This window comes from Gobio gobio (genome assembly GCF_949357685.1).
Source record: "Gobio gobio genome assembly, chromosome: 13".
Classification (NCBI taxonomy): Eukaryota; Metazoa; Chordata; class Actinopteri; order Cypriniformes; family Gobionidae; genus Gobio; species Gobio gobio.
Genome location: NC_137106.1, coordinates 33,028,327 through 33,054,593, shown reverse-complemented (window position 1 = coordinate 33,054,593; position 26,267 = coordinate 33,028,327). Strand labels below are relative to the sequence as shown.

The 26,267-nt window shown below is 41.4% G+C and overlaps 1 protein-coding gene across 4 annotated transcripts in view; it reads right to left on the bottom strand.

Annotated features, from left to right (window-relative positions):
* Positions 1-2,828: 2,828 nt before the first annotated feature.
* The window catches only part of txndc16 (thioredoxin domain containing 16), a 36,309-nt gene continuing 12,870 nt past the window's right edge, over positions 2,829-26,267 (bottom strand). For all 4 annotated transcript variants that reach the window (XM_079833590.1, XM_079833592.1, XM_079833591.1 and 1 more), the window contains 5 exons: positions 25,504-25,588; positions 25,209-25,347; positions 24,716-24,885; positions 24,430-24,620; positions 2,829-4,202 (listed from right to left, as the gene is read on the bottom strand). In XM_079833590.1, the coding sequence (XP_079689716.1) occupies positions 3,991-4,202; positions 24,430-24,620; positions 24,716-24,885; positions 25,209-25,347; positions 25,504-25,588 (797 nt within the window). In that variant the 3' untranslated portion in view covers positions 2,829-3,990. The remainder of the gene's footprint in view (positions 4,203-24,429; positions 24,621-24,715; positions 24,886-25,208; positions 25,348-25,503; positions 25,589-26,267) is intronic.

The following is a 26,267-nucleotide window of genomic DNA, read 5'->3' as shown; positions in this document are numbered from 1 at the left end:
CCAACACCCAGCTTTACCTCACAAACCTCCATGAACTCCATAAAAGCCTCACATCGATTTTTAAAATAGAAAAAAAAATTAAGCTCAGATTATGTGACTATCTGGGACTATCTGGAAATCTAATAATAAGTTGGTTAGTGTGGATTTCATCTAAGTTCCCAAGAATTTGTCTGAAGATCGATAGGACAATAAGAGCTTCAAGTCAAAATCAATAAAAATGATATGATTGGTCCCTAGTGCATTTCCTTAGTAACTGCACTGCCAGCTAACGTCTGCAGTCATGTCTTACCAGACGCTGCAAGACAATTCCACTAATGGCCATCATTATGTCATGATGAGAAGTTCAACATAAGATTTTATCATAATTGGACTGCGAGAAACGGGCACAACCAAAACCAATGGTTTCAATAAGCGCAAAGTCAACAACATATTAGAATAATTACTGAAGGATCATGTGACACTGAAGACTGGAGTAATGATGCTGAAAATTCAGCTTTGAGACCACAGCTTTTTCACCTTACGTTTAGTATGCTTTGTTTTCCCCCTCGTGGGTAGTTTTGTTTGTGTTTGTTTTATTTTGTTATTTAATAAAACCACCATATTCTTCCTGCAATTGAGTCCTCGCTCCTTTTCAACCACACCCCTCGTGACAAAACCATGACACATTTCTTTCTGACCCCAGACTTTTGAACGGTAGTGTATACACAAAGAGCAGTGGTTCATTATTGGTTTACAAAATTCTGATGGGTATTTTTAAAGCTGCAGTCCGTAACCCTTTTGGTTAAAAATGATCCCAAATCCATTTTGGAGCAAATACATAACCAGCTAGTGTTCAAAACGAAGGAGGTCTCGCCCAGGGTGTAATTTAATGTAGAACCGCCACTGTATCCACTCTTGTCTCTAATGCTCATGTGTCCTAGATCATTACAATTAAAGGGGTCATGAACTGGCTTTTAAAAAAAATTATGCTGTTGTCTGAGCTCAACTTATGACGTTTGCGTGGTTTTTACATTCAAAAACCTCATAATGAATAATTAATAGGCTATTTTCTGCCTTGGTTTTGAGGATCTCTCAAGAAACGCACAGTTTTTATGGGTGTGCCACACTGAAGACTTGGAAGTAAACGCCCACGGCTAGGATTGGATAAGATTTGCATATTTAATGAGCTTTAGCTCCCCTGTGGTCAGTACATGTGGGGATTGCTTTGAAAGCGTGTGGGGAAACGGCAACCGGAACGAATCGCCCACAGGGCTCGCAAAATGTCTTTATTAAACAAACACAATGATTTATCTCTCATCCACCCGCAGTTGATTGGAATGTTATTTCTTTATTAACGTTACTTGGCCCACCCGATTTGTGAATATAACCGCGAACCTTACACACACACACACACACACACACACGGGTGAGCCCTTCAAATATCAAGTCAAGAGAGTGAACAACGCACATCAAGAAAGGAATGTTATTTCATTATTTAAGATATTTAAGTTTTGGTAGCCCGTCTGGAAAACACATAGCCCCGGGACATTGGGCTTTGCGAGCACTGGCCCATAAACATGTCCGAGTCTGATCCCGAATCGCAATGAACCAACAACAAGTATTATCCAGCCTTTGACAGTCTTTTTACTCACATTAGTGTGTTGCTTCATTCATTCATGTAATCTCATCCTGTCTGCAAATCCAGTCTCTTGTTTACAAACGAATCTGTGGTGAAATGAAGGAACAGACACGCAATGTCTTCCCCATGTGTGCTGGATATTCATTAAAAATAAAGTTCATCTATGCATTCATAATATTGGAATCCGAATGAATCTTATGTGGTATGTTTACTGCTTAGAAATTCGATGCGGTTTAGCTCTATGTAGGCCTATGTCATGTTAGTGGCACGAGTTGGTGGGCGGGGCTACAGAATCAGGCGTTGTTCTTCTTCTGTTGAGGCGGTGCTTCACTACACTCTCACGTCATAGCCGGGCACATTCTGAAATCGATCGTTTGCTGCATGGGCCTGGTGTCTATAAAAGCTTTTCTTTGACTAACAAGGAAGTTTTCAGCTCTGAAACTTACAGGATATTCTTAAATCCATACATGATGTGTCAAAGTAGCTGGAGCAACTTTTCTCTATTTTCGGATATGATGAGACAAACACAAAAGTATAAAAGATTGTTTCCGCCACCGAATAAAAAAAAAAAAAGGTTATAGTGATTTTAGAACTTGCAATTTTGACTTTATAACATGCAATTTCGAGATATAAATTCAGAATCGTAAGATATAAACTATTAGCCTAGAAATCTAGATGCACCCTAGGCAGCAAATCTAATTTGCAGCCAGGGTAGTCTAGCCACTCTCCGTTGGCTTGCGAGCTGCTGCGGTTCTGCGTGCTACTTGTAAACAAAAAAGCTGGCGAACAGCGGGTTCGTTCTGTTCTGAGTTTTTGCCCACCGGATATGGCGAAAGTTTAATCCATCAACTAGCTCCGCTTCACCTTCTGCGTTGCTCTGGTTGGTTGTAGCGTTATCCTATTAAGTGCAGAGGGAATTTGAAAGACAACCGTTTATCCCGCCCCTCGGATTGAGCCCTGCCAATGGTTTGTTCCTAGACCCAACATCTTGATGTGGGTCTGACTTGTCAGGCTAATAAACTATCAATTCTGAGAAAAAAGTCAGTCTTTTACCCCGCTCAGAATTGGACTTTATATCACACAATTCTGACAATAAAAAAAGTCCAAGGAATTTCCTCAGAATTCCATAATTCTGAGGAAAGAAAGTCAGAATTGCGAGATGTAAACTCATAATTGTGAGCTAAAAAGTCGCAATTATCTTTTTAAATGTTTTATTCTTATGCTGCAATCATATGCTATCGGAATTATCATAAATACTAGTCTACAGACATGAACCCCTCTCAAGTCAAAATTTGAACACAATGAGCTCGTAATCCCTTGACTTCAGAAGTGGGAAGTAGGAAATCGGCTCACCATAGTGAATCGAGGTAATACAAAAACACGGAAGGATTACACATGAATTAAAAAAGCTGCATAATGTACCTTTCAAATATATTTCATTCAATAACCCAATAATTGTGGATACTATATATTTGTTTTTGCTTATTATTAGAGTATCACATTTGTTAGACAGCAAGACGGCTCTATAGGTTTTGGAAAAAAAGATAAACATTTGAGAAGTCAAGAGAGCTCATGAGACGAAATAGTACAAATAAACAGGTCTAAATGACTGTGTGCTTATGGATTTTCCATGCAGGCTTATACTGTATGACCTTCACATGGCTATGTGTATAGTATATATGAACATCACATGTGCATTTAACCACACATTGGGATCACATTGCATTACCCAAAAATGGTATTTAAGATGTTAATGAAAACATCTGCATTACGGCTTAAACACTGGACTCAGATTCCAGCAACACACACAACTTTGGTTTGAATTAAAAAGTAGTTCTTCCCTTGTTAAATGTGACGCTAATTAACTTTAACAATGCAATCAACCAAAGACGCACCCACTTTCCGGTTTGATGTTAGTCTTTCCATCATGGAAGAAGCACGCTATGGTTAAAAAACCCAGTTGCTGTCCTTCCATGACTGAAACAACACACAGTGTAGGAATCGCAAATGTCATCCACATGTGAAGCTCTGTATTTGTATAAAAGCATTATCAAACAGGCACATACTGTAAATATAAGAATAATACATTTTCCCAAAAATGTTTACAATGCTTTTGATAAATAACTTAAATACCTCATTCTGTATAGATAAAGTTACAGCACTAAAATGTAAACTATCTTGCAAGTGTTTGATTTAATTTCTGGAAAAGTCCATTTGATTTTGGAAAAATAAGTTGGATAATGTGCAATACCGAAACATTTCTTCAAATAGCACTGAAGACCTTAACGGCACATGTAATGTGAAATCTGGTAGATGTCAAGCAGTCATGTGAAATGTTTACATAACCCTCTGTGCCACGAGAGGACTTGACTTTATAGTTCAGAGTGCTGACGGGGTGCTTGGGGGTTTGGTGATGGATGTAGAGTTTGTTTTTGGTTAGGCTTCTGCTCACTGGTGTCCTCCCTGCCCCCATTCTTTGTTTTAGGACCCCTCTGAGCTGCGTAAGTCGGTGCTTCTTGGTCCATTATTGCCAAAAAGTCAAAGAACGGCACAGGAGGGCTCCATTTCCCATCTGGGATCAAGCCTAAAAGAACAACATTGGAAAAACAGATTGTTGTTGTTAGTGACGTCTGCCAAACTCATTGTTTCATGAATGTTGATGAAGAACAGCTAGCTTAACTTGAGTAAACGGTCTACTCTGCATACACTACTTGTGAAACAGCGCTTAGCGAGTAAATGATGCTTGATACCTGGAAATCTAAAGTAGATGAGTTTACTAATGGAGAGTGACAACTTTTTCCAGATGTCTTGATGTGGAAACTATGTAAACTGATCTACTGCAATTCCCATGAAAACAGCTGCATGCTATAACAGACTGAAATAAAACAATTCATAAATGAAATATTTCTCACTAAACACGGGGTTAGCCATTTTATTATTAGTATTGGTGAAATGAACTCATCTGAATTTACTTTTTTAGCAAAAGTTTGGGATCAAAATGTTCTCTAAACATTATTTTGGTCGAAAATATAGTACCGTGTAAAAAATGGGGGTCAGTAAGATTATAAAAACAAAAACAAAAAAGAGCGATTAATACTTTTATTCAGCAATGATGGTTAAATTAATAAACAATGACCGTTCTATTCATCAAAAATCTGGAAAAAAAGAATGATTTCGAATGATTTCTGAAGGATCATGTGAAAGTGAAGTCACTCAAAAAAAAAAAAAAACACAAAAAAACCTAATTGAACAAACTCAATTTAATTGAGGGCAGGTTTTCCATCCAATATACATGTGTAGCCCCAACTCATAAACTAATTCATGCAATGAAAATGTAATTGAGTTGGTCCAACTCAATTTGGGACAACAAAATTGAGTTGGTCCAACTCCATTAGATCAAATACAGTTTAAAGGAAATTTATGTATTTATAAAATACCTTTTTTTACTTGTCAAACTTAATTTAAAACATTTAATTGGAAAATCAATTATAAGCAGTTTTATTCATTATTATACACAATGAATATAATGAAAAAAAAGAAAAGAAAAAATAGACATAAGCGCCACTCTTCTGCATAATGGTAATCATGGCTTGGCTAACGATTTCTCTGACTGGCGCTAAAACAAAATTGTTGAATAAAATTGTTATTTTTGTTTGTTTTTGCACAAAGCGTGTTCTCATCGCTTCGTAAAATTAATGTTGAACCACTGGAGTCACATGGACTATTGTAGCAATGTCTTTCATACCTTTAGGGCCTTGAAAGTGTTAATTAAATTGCTGTCTAAGGAGGGGTCAGAGAGCTCTTGGATTTCATCTGAGAGATCTTGTGTTTGAAGATGAACAAAGGTTTGGAACGACATGAGGGCAAGGAATTAATAACAGAATTTTCATTTTTGGGTGAACTAACCCTTTAAATTGGTGTTTACTTTTCTCAGCGATTCATTTTTATCAGCTGATGTAATAATTATTTGAATTTGATGTTTAAACATTGTTCAAAACACATTTTTAATTAGTTGAGTGATTATATGTTCTCAGTGGGTTGAACAGACCAATGGTTATTGAAAAAACTGTTATACGAAAATGAAATACTACTGTTGCTACCCTCTTGTAGTACATAACTAATTTTTATTATAATTTTTTTTAATTCAAGTCAGCTTTATGTAAAGGTAAAAAAAAAGTACTGTTTTGCACTGATGCATTGTAATTTTAAAGTGAATAAATGTTTTGTATTGAGATCAGATGCGGTTTACTGTTTCATGGTACTTTTTAAAAATTCAGAAAATAATTTAATTGATAGAAAATGCATTTAAAAAATAAAAGTAGCTTGGAAAAAAGTAACTTAATGTGTGGCTTACAAGGAGACATTTGTAAGCATTACATAAAAGAGTCCAAGTTGAAAACATGCAAAGTCTAATAGGATAAACACAAATAAAGTGAGTTTAAAATACTCAAAAGATGATGCAAATAGTTGCCTCAACTGTATTGAGTAAAATGTGTACAGGATTTTTTTACAGTGCACAAAACTCAGAAACATTACAGAAAGTCCTCTAAATGTCCAACATAACTGAACATTAAACACTAACATTAACTAACGATACTCGGTTACTTAACGTAACCTCGGTTCTCTCTAGAAGAGGGAACGAGTATTGCGTAAGTTCCTTACGCTACGGGAAAGTATTCTTTCTTCGAGATTTCTGAAAAACCCAAAATTATCCTTAATTTTGTAACATTGTCAACGCAGTGCGGCAGCCTGGCAGACCATAGCAGGCTATTCCAGCGTGCTATTGGCTGCTCTGCTGGCAACTGCAGCAGCCTATCGGTGAGCCCGCGTGACGTGGCGACCAATGAGGGCGCTTCGCGCCCACCTGGCTTCATTTGCCTACAGGTGGGGCGTGGCCACGTGTATATAAGCAGGGCTCACGGGCTGCATATTCGGTTTTCTTAGTTCTGAAGCGTAAAAGCCAGCGGGGCGCACGGCAAGGAACGCAATACTCGTTCCCTCTTCTAGAGAGAACCGAGGTTACGTTAAGTAACCGAGTATCGTTCTCTTACGAGAGGTTCTCTCGTATTGCGTAAGTTCCTTACGCTACGGGAACATATTGTCAACGCCGTGCGCGCCTCGCATACAGCATATGTATCCCAGGGAACCGGGGACCATAACACTGCTCGGGCAGGGTGGCCGGTAAAGAAAAAACGGGCCACCACATATACAGACACTTCATTCGAACTGACGGGTGGTTTACGACGGGTGGTTACAACACCCTGTCCCATGAATGAGGGAACGGCACCTGCCGGTCTCCTTCAAATTCACCACACCTTGTCTCATGAATGAGGGAGCGGCAACGCCGGTCGCCTTCAAATTCACAATATCTTGTTATATGAGTGAGGTAACGGCACCGCCAGTCACCTTCAAACTCACAACAGCTCGTCTCGTAAATGAGGGAACGGCACCGCCGGTCTCCTTCAAATTCACATGAGCCTAGTACCGAACTTACTACCAGTATGTGAGCTATGTCTGCGCAGAATCACTGGGCAGAACCAACGGCCCTATTGAACTGATAACACTTTCGCCTGTAAGGCAGGAACTTCCAGATTGTAAAATCTCACGAACGTAGACGGGGAGGCCCAGCCTGCCGCCATACAGATATCGTGGATGGAAATCCCTCTGGCCCAAGCCCACGAAGAGGCCATGCCTCTGGTGGTGTGCTCTGACACCTAGCGGGCACTGCAGGTGTTTGGAAGCGTATGCAGTTGCAATCGCGTCCACTATCCACCTGGACAGGGTCTGTTTCGAGGAGGCGAGACCTTTAGTGCGCCCACCAAACGAAACAAATAGCTGCTCAGAACGCCTGAAGGCGGCGGAGCGTGTGACATAAACCCTCAATGCCCTGACAGGGCAGAGGAAATTGCCACCGTCCCCCTCATCGGATGCTGGCAGAGCCGAGAGGGAGATAATCTGCGCCCTGAAGGGAGTGCCGATCGCTTTGGGGACATAACCATGCCTCGGTCTGAGAATGACCTTAGAGTCATTAGGACCGAACTCCATACACGTCGGGCTCACTGAGAGCGCGTGTAGATCCCCCACGCGTTTCACTGAAGCCAGAGCTATCAGAAACGTGGTTTTCAGCGAAAGGAACCTTGGTTCCACAGTCTCGAGCGGTTCAAAGGGATGAGCCTTCAGGGCCTCTAGGACCAAGGCCAGATCCCATATAGGAACCGACGGGGGCCGCGGGGGATTCATCCGTCTGGCTCCTCTGAGGAAACGGACGATGAGCTCGTTCCTTCCTAGCGTGCTACCTAGCGTCGTCTGAGCGAACGCTGCTATAGCCGCCACATACACTTTGAGCGTGGAAGGGGACCTGCCCAATTCCAAAAGCTCTTGGAGGAAGGAGAGCACCCGCTGGACCCCACATTGCTGTGGGTCCAATCCCTTGGAAACACACCACTCAGTGAACACCGACCACTTAGAACTATATAACCGCCTCGTCGAGGGGGCTCTAGAGTGTGAAATCGTGTTCATAACCCCTTCGGGCAGGTCAACGGGTATCCGTTGGTCACCCATACATGCAGAGACCATCGCTCTGGATGGGGATGCCAAACTGAGCCTCCTGCTTGAGAGAGAAGGTCTGCTCTCAGCGGAACTGGCCAGGGGGGTGAGTGCGACAGCTTCACCAGCTCTGGGTACCAAATCTGGTTCTCCCAGCGCGGTGCTATAAGGAGCACCGGACGGCGCGTTTCCCTGATTTTCGCTATGACCTGGGGCAATAGGGAGATCGGCGGGAAAGCATACAGCGGGAGGCTGGGCCAAGTTTGGGACAGCGCATCCTCGCTTTTGGACAGAAACGTCGGGCAGCGGGCGTTCTCTTTTGTTGCAAAGAGGTCGAGCTCCGCTCTGCCGAACAGGCGCCATACCAGCTGGACTGTCTGGGGGTGCAGGGACCATTCTCCTGGGAGAATGAGGCCCCTGGACAGCTTGTCCGGGCCCACATTGAGGTGGCCCGGCACGTGCGCAGCTCTCAACGAGCGCAGCGAGCTGTGTGCCCACACGAGCAGGCGTTCTGTCAGATTGCCCAGACCTCTGGACCTGACACCGCCCTGCCGGTTCACGTAGGACACCACTGTGGTGTTGTCCGACCGGACTAACACATGGTGTCCTCGTATAAGCGGGAGAAACTGCTTGAGCGCGTTCTCTACCGCTATCATCTCCAAACAGTTTATGTGTAGGAGTTTTTCCTCGCTCGACCAAAGGCCCGAGGCTGATCTGCCCTCGAAAACGGCGCCCCAACCCGTGGTGGAGGCGTCCGTCGAGATGACCTTGCGGTGTGAGATGGCTCCCATCGTCACTCCCCTCTGGTACCAGTCGGCTACTAACCAGGGCTCTAGGGCTGACACGCAGCCCTGAGTCACTCTGATCCTGAAGCCACCGGACGCCCAGGCCCTGTGAGGCACTCGGGCGTTTAACCAGCATTGCAGCGGGCGCATGCGCATTAAGCCCAGCTGGAGCACAGCTGCAGCTGAGGCCATACGTCCCAGCATCCTCTGAAACAGCTTGAGAGGTGCGATTTTGCCTGGCCGAAAGTACGCAGCCATGCGCCGAACTTGGCGCGCGCGATGGGGTGACAGGCGGGCTGACATTGCCACAGTGTCCAGATTCAAACCCAGAAATGAGGTTGATTGCGTGGGCACTAATGAGCTCTTGGTCCAATTGACCGTGAGCCCTAGGCTGTCCAGATGGCTGAGCAGCATTGCCCTGTGGGCGAGGAGCTCGGCCTCCGACTGCGCCAGGATGAGCCAATCGTCCAGATAGTTCAATACTCGCATCCCTCGATTTCTCAGAGGAGCGAGGGCCGCGTCCATGCACTTCGTAAATGTACGGGGTGCTAGTGACAGGCCGAACGGAAGGACGGTGTATTGATAAGCCTGGCCGTCGAAGGCGAATCGTAAGAATGGCCTGTGACGCGGCGTTATCTTGATTTGAAAATATGCATCTTTCAAATCTAGGGAGATTAGCCAGTCTCTCGGGCGAATATGCGCGAGGATCTGCTTGGTCGTGAGCATCTTGAACGATCTTTTCATAAGAGCTTTGTTCAGACGCCTCAGATCCAGAATCGGTCTGAGCGACCCATCCCTTTTTGGCACGAGAAAATACCGGCTGTAAAAGCCTGACTCGCTCATAGAGTGGGGAACCGGTTCTATAGCCCCTTTGCACAGCAGCGTGGCTATTTCTGCTCGAAGTAGATGTGCTACTTCCTCGCTCACTCTCGTCTCTGTACGCGCACAAAAGCGCGGAGGGCGGCGAGCGAACTGCAGAGTGTAGCCGTGCTTCACTGTTTTCAGCACCCATTCTGATACACCTGGAATGGCTTCCCACGCTCTCGCGTGCGCCACACGGGATAGAACGGCCTCCGGGCTCGAAACGCCGCGCTTCGCGGGTTTGACGGCCCGTATAGGAGGGGCGGGCGCAGTGCGCGCGCTCTCTGTGCTGTGGGCCAGCCGATCGCTCGCGATGGCTGGCCGCCCTACACACTGCATCTCTGCCGCTTCGAGCGGGGAGTGGCTTGTGTGCGGCCCTACACTCATCGCTCCGGCCACCCTGGGCGGAAAATAAATGGTGTGTGGCGTGGCGCGTGGCGCCTGAGGCATAATGTTCGCGAAAATGTGTGAGCGCGTTTGAGCGGGCACAACTCTTACGCGTGGAACATGACCGGTTAAGAGTGGCTGTGTGACAGCGCGTGTGGTGGTTAGTCGTGGACGCAAACAAGCGGACACGTGACCTAACTCTAGCACTCGAGCGGCCGGTGGCCGCTTTATGTGAGTGGGGGACACAGGGTTTATAGTGCTTGTGTGCAGGGGTGAACACAGAAAAGTGGGCACATTTACTGCATTTGAAACAGATACGGCGCGAGCCGTGCGACCAGAAATAATGCAACTTTTGTGATTTCTCTGGTTCGCCGTAAAAACGGCGGTTATTGACAGGCGAGAAGGCATTTTTGCCGGCTCGTTGGCTGCGTGAAATCCATCTGCAGCAGCCACAGTGGTGGGGGCTGACAGGAAAAAGAGTTTTGACGGTGGTCCGGCCGCGGCGGGACTTAACCGTCGTTTCTCGCCTCTTGCTAGGAGGACTTTGGAGGCTCGGGCTTCAGCGTGATCCTAGGCCGGGGGCCCCGAGGTGGAGGCGGCTTACCACGGCTGGAAGAGCGCGATCTGGGGCGGCCGCTCGGTCTTCTCTGAGACGAAGGGGGCCGCGTTGGGCGCTGCGCGGAGCTCGTTGCTGGCTGGTCACGAGGACGGCGAGCAGCGGAGCTATTGCTAGCGCCGGGGCGTCGAGGCAGGAAAAGGTTCATGGCCTGCGTCGTTTTCTGCACTTCGGAGAAACGGTCGACGATCCCCTTGACCGCTGGTCCGAAAAGCCCAGACGGAGAGAGCGGGGCGTTTAGGAAGGCCGCGCGCTCTGTTTCTCGCATGTCCGCGAGCGTGAGCCAGAGGTGGCGCTCAGCTACCGTGAGGGAGGCCATAGAGCGTCCGAGGGCCTGTGCTGCGGTCTTGGTGGCGCGAAGGGAGAGATCCGTCGCGCTTCGCAAATCCGTGATTAACTCAGCGTCACAGCATTTCTCGTCCATGTCGCGGAGGAGATTAGCTTGGAGGATTTGCAGCACGGCCATAGAGTGCAGAGCGGACGCAGCTTGACCGGAGGCAGCGAAAGCGCGGCCGATCAGCGATGACGTCACTCTGCAGGCCTTAGACGGGAGGGCAGCCTTTGAGCGCCAACCAGAAGGCGGGCAAAGGTGCGCTGCGACCGCCTCTTCCACCGGAGGGATAGCGTTGTAGCCTTTCTCGGCCGCGCCGTCAACTTGTGAGAGCGTCGAAGAAGCCTGAGACGAGACCCTCGCGGAGAATGGCGCATTCCAGGACTTTGCGAGCTCCTCGTGAAGCTCCGGCAAAAAGGGTGCAGTCCTGGAGGTGGGCGCACGGCGGCGACTGTTTAGGAAGCATCCGTCAAGTCGGTTCGGCGCTGCCACCTTGGGCGGGGCCCATTCGAGGCCTAGCTGCTCGACAGCCCGGGTGAGAAGGCGCAAGAGTTCGGCGTCCTCACCCGCTCGAGAGCGTCCGGAGCCCCGGACTGAAGAGGACGCGGAAGACCAGTCCTCGCTGTCGGAAGCCATGATGGAGCAGCTGTCGGCGCGTTCCGCGGCCGCATCCGCCTCATCCCCGGAGGCGGCAACAGAAATGGCGGCCTGGGGTGGGGGCGGGGAAGGCGAGAGTGAAGCGGGCGGGAAAGGTTCCGGCGAGCTTCTCTCTGCGAGCTCCGGAGTCCGCTGCGAGCGGCGCTTCTTCTTGCGCGGCGTGGCAGGGACTGGAGGGATATCATCTTCGAACAGGACGAGTCGAGCCCGCAGGGTCGACATCGTCAGTTCTTCGCACTCTTGGCATCCGCCAGCGTGGAGTGCGGCGGCGGCGTGATCACGGCCCAGGCAGAGAGCGCAGATCACATGGCGGTCCCCGGAGCTGAGCTGCGCGTGACACGAGCCGCAGGTGGAACGAGACATTTGTATCAACGCTCGGCTCTTTTTGTGAAAAGTGTGACGCAGCGGCGACAACACTTTGAGCGTAAAAGGATATGGGGCTGCCGGATAGCAGAGCAGGCACGGAAGGCTGAAGGTGGCGCGATGCTGCCGGCTTCCTCAGGCGCTGTCCTCTGCTTGCTTGTCTGCGCGGTCACGGCGGCGGGTTCCAGATCCAGCGATGCGAAGGGCTTCGCTGAAGAAAAGAAAATCGAATATGCAGCCCGTGAGCCCTGCTTATATACACGTGGCCACGCCCCACCTGTAGGCAAATGAAGCCAGGTGGGCGCGAAGCGCCCTCATTGGTCGCCACGTCACGCGGGCTCACCGATAGGCTGCTGCAGTTGCCAGCAGAGCAGCCAATAGCACGCTGGAATAGCCTGCTATGGTCTGCCAGGCTGCCGCACTGCGTTGACAATGTTACAAAATTAAGGATAATTTTGGGTTTTTCAGAAATCTCGAAGAAAGAATACTTTCCCGTAGCGTAAGGAACTTACGCAATACGAGAGAACCTCTCGTAAGAGAACAACATCCTTTCCTTTACTGAAAAACACCAAATAACACTTTGATCCCTAAATTTACTCTCCTAATGCAGTCCCTTGCAAAGCATGCTGGGAACTACAGATCCACTGCCAAGTTCATCAACAAAAATTATTAATGTAGTTTTAACACAAATGAATGAAGTAAACTTCAGTTTTAAATATATTAGGTTGATTGAACACAATGAAATTAAGTTGTAAATGTAATTTTTTGTTACTTTAGCTTATTTTATTAATTTAATTAAGCTGAACAAGAGGCAAACAAATTCTTAATGTACTAAAATAGAAAACACTGACATTTTACAGTTTCTCAATTGTTTACACACAAATTGGTCCTTGAGACAATGACCACAACATGTAACTCATGCACCAACCCCCTGAACCAATTCTGCTAAACTACAAGCACAATTCCTGCTTTACACTCAAATTGCAGTTCTAAAACATACTTTTTTTCAAAACACTACACACAATTCTCTGCATTTGGCACAGTTTTCATGCAGAAAATCTCTTGTTTTCACAAGGAACACACTGCCATTCAAATATGCACACTGACTCTTCACATGGGCAAACACCTGTCACACAGTTTTACAATTACCAAACAGAGCTTTAGCATCAAAGGGCAACAGGTGAGAAACCGAAGAGAGAATGCAGCATAGTTAAATCTTTTTCTTTTTTTTTTACTGTAACCGTACAGTAAATTCTTCTGTTGTTTTGTATGTAGACCACTGTATGTGCAACTTTGTGATTGTTGGGGTGTACACTGTGTACATTGTTTTTGTGGGAAAAATAAAATATATTTGTTACAGTGTATTTGTGTGTTCTGAGTATGAAAACAATATTCTCAAATATTTTACAACACACTTATGTATGTACTGTCTGTTGTAAGTGTAACACTGAACCAAAAAAGACCTAAGTCATTATGATGAAAGGAGAAGAAGTGTTTTCCATTCATCATAGTGTTTTACATTGAGCACATCAGTGTTCAGCTGGTTCTTATAAATGTCTATTCATATGATGGTTTGTGTGTGTCATTTGAAAACAAAATCCCATTTTGAGAAGAAATAACATTGTTTTGAATGTAAAGTTTCATTTTGCCGGAGAATTGAGGGGTTTTGCCCATTGTGTGTGTTTTTTTTTTGGATTTGTGTGTAGAGTTCTGAGAATATGAGGCATGCTTTCAGAAAATGTGTGTAAACAATTGAGAAAAACTGTAATATTATTTCACAATATTATAGTTTTTGGTGCAATCGACTCGTTTTTTTTCTTATCAGTGCCAAAGAGACTCAAATAACTGTTGTTTTTAATCATTCAGGCAAGTGCTATAATAATTTATTAATTTAATTAAGCTGAACAAGAGGCAAACAAATTCTTAATATACTAAAATAGAAAACACTGACATTTTAATATTATTTCACAATATTATAGTTTTTGCTGTATTTTTTAACAAATAAATGCAGACTTGTTGAGCACTTCAAAAACATTTTAAAAAATCTTGCAGACCCCAAACTTTTGAACGGTACTGAAAATTTCTACAGAAAAGGGTTCCTTGAATTATAATTAGTCATGCGTCCACAGATTATTCAAATTCAAATTAGTTTTACAGTGTCATGGAGATGCTACAACACTGACACACGGCAAACTGGTAGATCAAATATTGCCTCTGCTTTCTGCTGGCACATAGACAACACTGAAGATGTGGAAAATATGTGTAGACCTTCTTAGAATTTCATTCCATCCAAAATAAATAATTGCAGGCTATTTCATGGATATTACTTTGAAAGCAATTTTTGCAGCGCACTGATTAAAAACCTGTGCACCCCTGATGCCTAGAACAAGCATAACTGTACGAGTCCAGCAGCTTCTGGTCTTTGTGTCATTTTGAATCAAAACATCTGCTGAATAAATAAATGTGTATGCCGCTGTTAAAAAGTTTGTATGTTTTTTTTAATATTTTCTGAAATAAGTCTCTAATGCTCATCGAAGCTTAATTTATTTGATCAAAAATACAGTAAAACTTTTGTGATAATATTGTGAAATATTACTACAATTGAAATAAACAGTATTTTCAGGATTCTTTGATGAACAGAAAGTAAAAAAAAAAACAGCACTTAATTTGACAAAGTAAAGACATTTATATTGTTACAAAAGATTTCTGACACTTTTGATAAATTTAAAAGGGGCAATGAACTGCATTTTCTTATTTCTCTGAGGAACGTTCCCTGAGGTCCACTTATAATGTTATCAAGATTTTTTACATCAAAAAACATCATAGTAATTAGCTTTTTTCTCTCCGGTTTTTGACCCTCTTTCAAACATTCAAGATGCATTCACTGCTATGATTGGGTAACAGTTTTACATATTAAAATAAGTAAGTACTTGGAGTTACCACAGTTATAATTGACAGGTGACACAGTGTTTCATGTAAACGGAATTATGAATGAATGTACCATTGTTTGTCACACTGTCCACACGGAAGCTTTTATTCAGGATTACAGCGAATGGCTTCGATCAAAACAATAACAAAAGCGGAGTTCTCTACGTACTTTGTTTTCCGTATCCGGGAATCTCCCGCATTAACCCTATACATGTCGAAGCAAAGGAAAGAACACAAATCCCAACTATGCAGTTCGACTGAATAGTACAGTATAAATTGCAATGCAAAGACACCAGTTTATTTTTCACAACTTGGCACAAAAGGCATCTCTATGGTTTTGTTGTTGGAGTAATCCTGGATTTGCGTCTCTCTCGTATTTACATGACTTGCACAAATCGGTGGGCGGGGCTAAAGAGCTAATTATGTAGAAGTAGGCGTTGATCTTCTGCAGAGATGGGTTTTCGTCACACTATGACGCAATAATGTGACAACTTCATTTTCTGAGCTTGGTTGCAATTAACCCCCTCGAGTCGGCTGTCGTGCTGGTGCGATCGACTCGTTTTTTTTTCTTATCAGTGCCAGAGACTCAAATAACTCTGTTGTTTTTAAACATTCAGGCAAGTGCTATACATAATTATAATCTGATAAATTTCAGTCCAGTCACAAAAAAAAAAAACTTGTGCTTTTTGCAAAATAAAGAAAACATATATGATTCGTGATCTGCAGCCTCTCTGTCAAAGACGTTCATTCAGATAATCTACAAACATGAGACATATGTCTAAAGAAACGTTGAAATGTCAGGTTTTAAATAATGTAAATCAAATTGAAAACAAATATTCTGTGTTTATGAAAATAGAGAGATGCCAGTCGTTCGCGAGCGTCTCATTATCCGCTAATGCGATCACGCCCATGGAGCACGTTCTATTGAGATTAAAATACTGACGCGACCCATGAGAACAGATCGACGCCCACACATCAACTCAAATAAACACATCAAGTGAAGCGCCATACTTAAGCTACATCGTTTTGAGACGCGTTGAGGAATAATCCTGGAATAATTTCCCTCATGAAAAGCTGTTCATGTTCTGTTCAGAGCAACGGCTTCAGCCGCTGATTGTAAGGTAGGCTAAGTTTATTCTGTTAGCATCTGTGAATATTAAACGAAAAAAGACTATGAATCCTGCTGCAAAATAAAATGTACATCAGAGACGCAAGACTGTTTAGACAAGATTTATTTGGCCTGTTTTGGACAGATTATGTCATGTTTATTGTAAAATTGCCTAATGTCACATCAATAAAGCTTTTATTCCCAAATGTCTGCTCAGATGCTATAAATATAGTACCAGTCAAACGTATTTTGCTTCATATTGTTTAAATGTTTTGTTTTGTAGAAAGCCTTTCTTTAATGTGAATTTAGTTTTGTATAAATTGTATCTTAATTTTAATCAAATTTGAGTATTGTGTGTATGGTAGTTTACAAAACCAAATGATTCAGAAAAAAATTGCCATTGAAATGACTAGGAAAAAGTGTCCCAATCAACCTGAATTCACCCTATACTCTGAAATCATAATCATTGCATTATGTTGTTTTAAATCCCAAATATTTGACTTGTAACATTCATCATTACCAATTATTCAGTTACTGTATTTGTTTTTGTGTTCAGTGTCACAATACTACTGTTTTTTTTATAGCATGAGACAACTTTCAAAAACATTAAAAATAGTACGCTGCAAAAAATGCTCTTCTTAGTATTTTGTCTGGTTTCTAGTCTAAATATCTAAAAAAAAAAACATAAATCAAGATGCATTTACTCTATGATTTAAGTTTTTTAGATATTTGGACTAGAAACTACAAAAAATACTAAATAAGAAGAGCATTTTTTGCAGTGTAGTCAAATTTTTTGATTATTTAAAATATAATAGGTCGTTGTAATGTTCCTTTTTTGCCTACATTCTAAATAAACTACAACAAAATATATTTATTTTGTCCTATTGCTCTCAGTCACACACCTGAAGCTCATTCATTATGCATGTCATTATGCGGGTCTTTTGTTCTCTCAGGTGGGACACGAACGTTCACGCCTCCTCGCATAGGGCCTTTGTAAAGAAAGTGTCTTACAAAATGTTAATCAATATATTGTTTTATGTGAATGAGTAGGCACAATGATTCTCACATTAGTTTAAAGCAAAAACTCTAGGCAACAACACCCATTAGTCAAAAGTCTTGTGGACACGTATCTATTGTGTTTTGAGGCCTTCATTTTAAAACTTTTTTTTTTTTTTAAACACGCATTAACATTATTCTCTCAAAAATACAAGCATGTACATACATGTTGCTCAGACATTGTGGTAGCCCAGTTTGTGCTGAAATCAGTGTAATTACACTTTTGCCATTTATAGGTTTAGAAGCAACTGAAAAAAGCACAAATGTCAGAGCATGTCAAAACTTCTAAAGGGCCCCAAAACAGCTCAGACTTCAGAGGCTTAAAGCTGTTTTCTGGACTAATGAGGAAGTTGAGTTCTGAAACTTGCATATTTTTATAGTACAATGACCTCTTATATGTCAAAAGATCAAGGAAAATTTGATTTCTCAATCCATGACCCCTGTAATGGTACTCATCTCACTGACCCTAAACTTTTGAAAGGAGGAGTACATTTTGAACTTGGATAATAGCTTTAACTCCAAGGTTTGTGAGCCAGAACATCAGAACTTATCACACTCTGGGGACGTGTATCAACAGATGTGGTGGTTTCTACTGTAAAATGCTGGATGACTGTAAAGCATTTACATATCAGGACACTGACGGACTATCATGCCTCTGCTCATGAGCCACTGATGCAGAGTCTCCAGCTATCACTAATGTCTGTGGTGTGGTGGGATTAATCAGTCTGCTCAAATGTTTGCATAGAAATGCATAGTAACCGACCAAACAAAATGTTTGGTCGATCAAATTACAGGAAAAGCGAACATCTGCGCCCTTGAAATTATTTTGGAAACGAGAATGATATTAATTCCTAACACATTTTTAGTGGTGCTTGCTAAGACAAGCGTCACTTTTAATATTGCTCATACTTAAGAGCTAAGAGGTTTTTCCCATACCTCAAATCATGCAGTTTATTGAGAAAAGGCATCACATTACTTATCCTTTGATTACTTATCCTTTTCCTCTGACCTGTAAAACAGTCCAACAACAAACAAAAAAATCAATGACTTAAACTGAAGAGGGACACAAGCCATATCTAGAGACCAGAATGAGAATCTTTTAACTTGGGCCAATAAATAACCATCTAGTAGTTACACCCTCTGAGCAACCACTCAGAATACCCCAGAAAGTTTTAAATAAGTAATATAATTGCAATGTCGGTAAGTCTTGAGAAATTTTCTACGCCTTTCTCTGGTAGCGCAAAAAAAGAGAAGGACAAACCCTTGAATGTGTAATGGGAAAGATTACACTACCACCCAGTCACATATGCAGTATAAGAAGATAAATTCTTACATTACAGTCATACGACAGTGAGGCCATATACAAACAGACTAATAAAATCTATGGGGCCATAAAGCAGAAAGGAAACAACTATTGTACCAAGAGTCACAAAACAGGCGTGTATACTGTGGTTCTTTTAACAGCAATACAAAGGACAATTCATTATAATTACACTAATGCTTCAAGGATGAAATTCATATGATGTGAAGACAATTGTATTTGCTCTGCATCTCACTGGCATATGAAATTTAATAAATATCTTCCGATGGATAAAGTGCTCCATCCATCCTCATAAAACACACATTTTAACCGACAGACGGATGAAGCCAAGTGCAAAAAGCAGCCAAAAAAGTCCCCAGGCCCCAGGAGTCCGGCAGAAGGTTTCAGGGAAATAACTTGTACCAATCAGACACAATTAAGGGATACGGTTTCCTCTCAGCTTCGTAGGAAGCAGATGGGAGATGCTGTGAAGTGGGTATTAAACCGGTCCAGGTTTTGACGCTGACAAAAGCAAGACCTGCTCGGAGACCATCAGCGGAATGGAGTGGCGTGTCTTTGGGGACAACCGAGTGAGAGCGCATTTTGGAAGGGCATCAACAGCGTTGAGTGCTAGATCTGAGTGATTGGGTTTGTTTTTTTGTTTTTTTTACCACAGGCAACAATAGTGATTGTATTATGGGAAAAGTGTTGATGAGGTTCTGAATGGACAGGGTGTGATCTCATAAACATCTTTATTTTGCGCCAGCCTTTTCAGGGGCGTGCAATGAATGATTCCTAGAACTGTGGGCATGGAATAGACATTGCGAACCAATACAAGGACACAAATTTGAAAACATCAAATATGAAGTACTGTGAACAGCAGCTAAAGAGGAGGTATGAAGGCATATATATACACTTCATGTTTTCACACAAATATTCTTGTGAAATTCATGCAAAACCTCAATTTTGTCAAAAAGGCAAAGCCAATTAAGGGTAATTTTTTCTATCATGAATGAAAGTCGCAGACAGTGTAAATTACCATTAACTTAATTGCCATTAGATACAAATGATATATACAGTATATATCATAGGGCTGGACGATTAATCGAAAAGTAATCGAAACCGAAATTCAGAACCTCTAACAGACGTAATTTTCCCATAGAGACAGAGCGACACGTGTCATAGTCTAAAAACCACACCCACCGGCTGCCTCCTTGTCATTTCTGACTTATAACAAAAAACAGAACAATGTCTAAAAGCTGATGTGTGACAGGGTGTACAGCAAACAAGCTACACAAAACCAGAACCAAAAACCTAGAAGTTTTTATAAGCTGTTGACCCAAAAAACGAGTGTTTAAGGACACAAAAGTGGATACAGGCAATGGAGACAGAGCGCGACATGTTATATTACACTGAGAACTACACCCACTAGAGGGGAACGTAATCAGCGACAGGAATTATAATATATAAAACTGACATTTGGATATTTGACTTAACAGTGACAAAATGTTTAGTGCACACATAGGCATACTGAGTGCCAGGATCCTCAAATTTACCCATTCTTCCTGCTGATGCTTCACATCTTATTGCCTGTATGTATTCACTTTTTTCTCCTTAAAGGCTAGCTTTTATGGTTCGTTAGCTTGTTTGCTGTACACCTTGTCATATAGCAGGTTTTAGACATTGTTCTGTTTTTTTGTTATAAGTCAGAAATGACAAGGAGGCCGCTTCACGCAATACAAAGTCAATGGAGAGCGTTGGATCGGACTTGTTTGTTCAGCACATCCCACAGATGCTCGATTGCATTGAGATCTGGGGAATTTGGAGGCCAAGTTAACACCTCAAGCTCGTTGTTTTGCTCCTCAAACCATTCCTGAACCATGTTTGCTTTGTGGCAGGGAGCATTATCTGCTGAAAGAGGCCAAAGCCACCAGGAAACATCGTTTCCATGAAAGGGTGTACATGGTCTGCAACAATGCTTAGGTAGGTGGTATGTGTCAAAGTAACATCTACATGGATGGTGGGACCCAAGGTTCCCCAGCAGAACATTGCCCAAAGCATCACACTGCCTCCGCTGGCTTGCCTTCTTCCCATAGTGCATCCTGGTGCCATGTGTCCCCCAGGGAAGCAACGCACACGCACCCGGCCATCCACGGGATGTAAAAGAAAACGTGATTCTTCAGACCAGAATGCAGTTTTGGAGATGCTCTGACCCAGTCGTCTAGCCATCAAAATTTGGCCCTTGTCAAACTCGCTCAAATCCTTACGCTTGCTCATTTTTCCTGCTTCTAACACATCAACTTTGAGGACAAAATGTTAACTTGCTGCCTAATATATCCCACCCACTAACAAGTGCCGTGATGAAGAGATAAGTGTTATTCACTTCACATGTCATAATGTGATGCTTGAACGGTGTATGTATGGTGTATGTATAATGTATGTATAATATATATATATATATATATATATATATATATATATATATATATATATATATATATATATATATATATATATATATATATATATATATATATATATATATAAATAAAAACTAAAATATTTTTTAACATTACTGATAAAATTAAAAATATACAAATATTTTACCAAATATTTTAACATCAATTTGCTAAAATATTTTTAATTGAAAATATTTAACGTTAAAGTAACAATATATATTTTATATAAAATATATATTTTTATTTTAAATATATATATAAAACCTATATAATATATTTCTTTAAATGCATTTTATAATTAATATGCTAAAGTAAAATAAAATAAAAAAACATTCCTGAAGAATAGGTAAATGGTTCTTATCCATGCAAAAGGTCACTTCTTGTTTCTAACATATGGCTCCATGTTTGTGGTATTTTTTTTTCTTTGCCCATGTTATTGCTGCCAAGCAAAAGTCAGATCAAAATATAAATGCACATTTCCAACTCACTGCTCCTAATGTGTGTGCACTAACCTAGATGGGTTAAATGCAGAGGACAAATTCAGAGTATGGGTTATCATGCTTGGCCTTCACTTCAATTATCAACAAACTGAACATTTTGCTGTATCTTTCTAGCCTGACGTTGTCATACTCAATTCTAGTCAGAATATGAGTCCTATACTGCCCCATTGGGCTGCGATTATGGGGAGTGTCTCAACCGAAATGCCTCTGCACTCAATTGGATAGACCTACAACAAATCAGAGCAACGAAGTAAGTGACGCATGTTGAGCGATGAATAGTAGTAGTGGGAAGTTGGGATGATTTTACGGACTCGGATCTTTGAAACTTGTTCAGCAAAATTAACAATTAAATCTTTTTTCAAGTCATTTCGTTCATTTCAGCAGAATATAATTACAATGTCACATGTTAAATTCCCCAACACATCTAGTGTTTATGTAAACGTTGATCACATTTAGAATAAATAATAAATGATAAGCTAATGCAGCCAAGGCCAGACTTTAAGAAAGAAATTATTCATTTATTGCTTAGCTAGGTCTTCAGGCTATGCAGTCTGTTAGTTCACCTCAGCTCCGAATCAAAGTCGTTCTTTCTTTTTGTCACTTCACATTTAATCATGTCTGTTCCCTGGAAAGATTAGTTCGCCTCTCGAGTCTTCAGGTTCGAGTCATTCGTTCACCAACTCACAGACCCATAGACTGAATGCATAAGATCCTGAACAGAACCGATGTCAACACAAAATGAACAAATCGCTCTCTGAAACAATTCTTTTTGAACTAATCTTTAATGTGACAATGAGTTAATCCTTCATGAACGACACATCACTAACACATAGTTGTCGCTTACATGTCTATCTGTACTGCTTTAATACTGTGATGTTTTGTAATGTTTAATACAAATAAAAAAAACCCTGCATAGTTGTCAACAGAACTCAACAGCACACACGCCGGAAGAAGTAGAAGAAGATGAAAGATGTGTAAACGATCTTTGCCGGTGTTGTAAAAATAATTTAAGGATACACAGAGTACTTTAGCCTGACGTCGTCATACTCAGATTCAAACTTATTCAACGCAAGCGCTCATGACATGGATGGTTACGTTATTGTCCATCATCGTATAAAGCCCGCCCTGACAATTTGATTGGTCCGAACAGCTTTGGCTTGAGCATACAGGGAGTGCAGAATTATTAGGCACGTTGATTTTCTGATCATATTTTTTTTCCAGGCACATTTGACCAATTCCAAACCACAGTAATCCTAATAACTACTATTGATTTAGTATTTAATAATGTATAAGTGATATATAATTGTTCATGAAGGCTGGAAATGAAAATCACCTTATATTCAGGTGTGCAAAATTATTAGGCATGTTTTCTTTTACAGATAAATTGAGCCAAAAAAGAGATTTAACTCAGACTGAAAAGTCAAAAAGTATTAAATGCCCATGAGAAGGATGCAATACTAATGCAATACTAGACATTGCAGTTAAGGCGTGACCATTGGACAGTGAAATGCTCGTTGGGTCAGCAGGATCTGACAAAAACATGTGGCGGAGAAAAGACATTTATTAACCGCAAAAGAATTAAGAATTAAGGTGAAGAATTAAGGGTGAAACCATCAGGAACCCTTTAGTCTCCAGCGCCACCATTTTCCAAAGCTGCAACCTACCTGGAGTCTCCAGAAGTGCAAGGTGTCAGGATCTCAGAGACTTCAGTTAGGTAAAGAATCCTAAAAAATGACCCCCACTAGATAAGAATCACAAGCTGAAGTGTTGTAAAATACATGAAGAAGGTTTTTTTATAGGCTTTATGGACAGATAGGTTGAGAGTGACTCTTGAAGGACCAGCACCACATCCTCTAGTACCACTGTTTGAAGAATTCATCTTCCAGAATCTGGCAGTACGTTTTGGGAGTTCATTTTTAGTCCATCTCTGCAAAACGGACTTCAGGATGGACTAAAATGAACTCCCAAAACGTACTGCCAGATTCTGGAAGATGAATTCTTCAAACAGTTGTACTAGTGGATGTGGTGCTGGTCCTTCAATAGTCATTCTCAACCTATAAAACCTATAAAGCCTATAAAAAAGCAGGCTTCATGTATTTTACAACACTTCAGCTTATGATTCTTATTTAGTGGGGGTCATTTTTTAGGATTCTTTACCTAACTGAAGTCTCTGAGATCCTGACACCTTGCACTTCTGGAGACTCCAGGTTAAGGTTCAGCTCTGGAAAATGGTGGCGCTGGAGACTAAAGGGTTCCTGATGGTTTCACCCTTAATTCTTCACCTTAATTCTTAATTCTTTTGCGGTTAATAGGTGTCTTTTCTCCGCCACATGTTTTTGTCAGATCCTGCTGACCCAACGAGCATTTCACTGTCCAATGGTCATGCCTTAACTGCAATGTCTAGTATTGCATTAGTATTGCATCCTTCTCATGGGCATTTAATACTTTTTGACTTTTCAGACTGAGTTAAATCTCTTTTTTGGCTCAATTTATCTGTAAAAGAAAACATGCCTAATAATTCTGCACACCTGAATATAAGGTGATTTTCATTTCCAGCCTTCATGAACAATTATATATCACTTATACATTATTAAATACTAAATCAATAGTAGTTATTAGGATTACTGTGGTTTGGAATTGGTCAAATGTGCCTGGAAAAAAAATATGATCAGAAAATCAACGTGCCTAATAATTCTGCACTCCCTGTAATTGCTCCACAACGGATCAAGTCCAGACCGAACATCCTGACCTCAAATGGGCGGGGCTAAGTTCGGCTGGCATCCAGGCTAGTATCTTTCATGTATGTAGCACAAACATGAAAATAGTAATTGTGTTGACTGCCTTGGCCTGAATTCGGAACCATATTTTGTTGTTTTTTGGATTAAAAAACTAATTAAAAGCTAGATGGACTCACCTGCTGGTTGTTCCCGTCTGTTTTCCACATCATGAATCCACTGTATTATGTTCTTAGCCATTAGGGGACTCTCTGGGGGGAAAAGGAACACCTCTCCTCCAGTTCTTAACTTTGAAATCACCAAAGCAGGAAGTGGAGGTACAAAGCCAAGATACTTCTCCAGGATAGACCTCCCAACAGGTGTCCGACCCCTAGAACAATAAAACCCCATTGTTGACAGCTAACAAAGGGTTTGCTTAACATGCATGCATTTTGATTAATTTATCTAACAGATCATGTTCCTCACAGATGGATCCAACATGGCAGGAAGGAATCCAGCTGTCCAGAGCTCAGAGGACGCTTTATCTCTGCTAAAGACTTTGTACTCTCTGTGCTGTCCTCCTTTCCAATAAAAAGCAGTAGCAAAGGTTTCCCATCCTCCAAATACCAGGGGAGATTCTCCACTGTCAGTTCAGGCTTTAAATGCAAAACACAATATATTTTCATCTGGTTAGTGAGTTTTTCGTAGTTTACCAAGGCAACATTTCTCATTTTCATTCTTTATGTTTTTTTTTTTATTCAAGTTTCATTGATTATTTATATTTTATTTCAGCTACATTTTAACTAACACATTTTTAAAATAGTTTTAGTTTAGTTTAACAGCACAGTGGGGAGAGCCAGTCAATTCATGTTACTTATATTCCAATAAAACACATATAAATGTACCATTGTGCAACTGTGAAGAATGGTTTTTAGAGACTAAAGTGACAGTTTGCAACTATGTTCCGAAAACAACTTACAAAACGATCTAGTTCCACTTGTTTTATGAGTGAGACATGGTCCATTGGTGAGGATGATGGGATAGAATAGACATTATAAGGAACTCCAGGGCCGCGTGATACCAGTAAAGCAGGCAGGTTGACTGACAATCCCTCTACCCTGAACAAATACAGAGCAGTCAGCTGGAACGCTTTCTTACACTGAAAAATTCACACATGTATCATCTTGTTAAGGGGCTTAAAATCTTTTTGAATGCAAAATATAATCTTAAGTTGATTACATCATCAAAATAGTTGCGGTAAAACTGTCAGATACCATTGCTCTGCCTCTTTGTGGGCAAACAGCCCAAGGATTGTCTCTCCTCTGAGGAGTCTTGCAGCTTCTTCAAATGAGGTCACACCTAAAACATAAAGAGCACATGATTGACGGATTCATGTGCATATCAAGTTATGCAATACACGCTACACCCATAAAATACATTTTGGTTGCCATAATATAAAATAAAGAATAGAACATACAAGTAGAATAGCATTTCATGAGGTCATATTGTATGCCAAAACCAGTATTAATTTAGTTTTCAATCATGTCCATGATTTCAATCAAGTCTGCTATGCCTTTAAAGGGATAGTTTTCAACATTCTTCAAAATATATATTTATGTCCAACAGAAGAAATAACTTTATTCAGGTTTAAAACAACTTGAGCGTGAGTAATCGATGACAGAATTTTAATTTAAACTATTCCTTTAATGTTAATAAAAACAAAAAAAGACAAAGTGAAAATCACTCACTGCGCTTGACTGAAAAACTTAAATACAGTAGCTTTAAAAAGAATCAATGTATATTTTATAGTGAAGTCTATGTAGTGTTTTATTTTTACATTTATTCATTCAATTTCATACTTAAATGCTGCTGTACAGCTGAGCTGCCAGTGTAAATATTTATATACTGTATATTTATTTTATATTATATATACACTAGGAATGTGTACAAGGTTTTTTTTTAAAGTAAAGTTTTAAGTTTCAGTAAGGTTTTTCAAGTCTTTTAAGTAAAATAAAGAAAGAGTATTGCAATAAAAAAC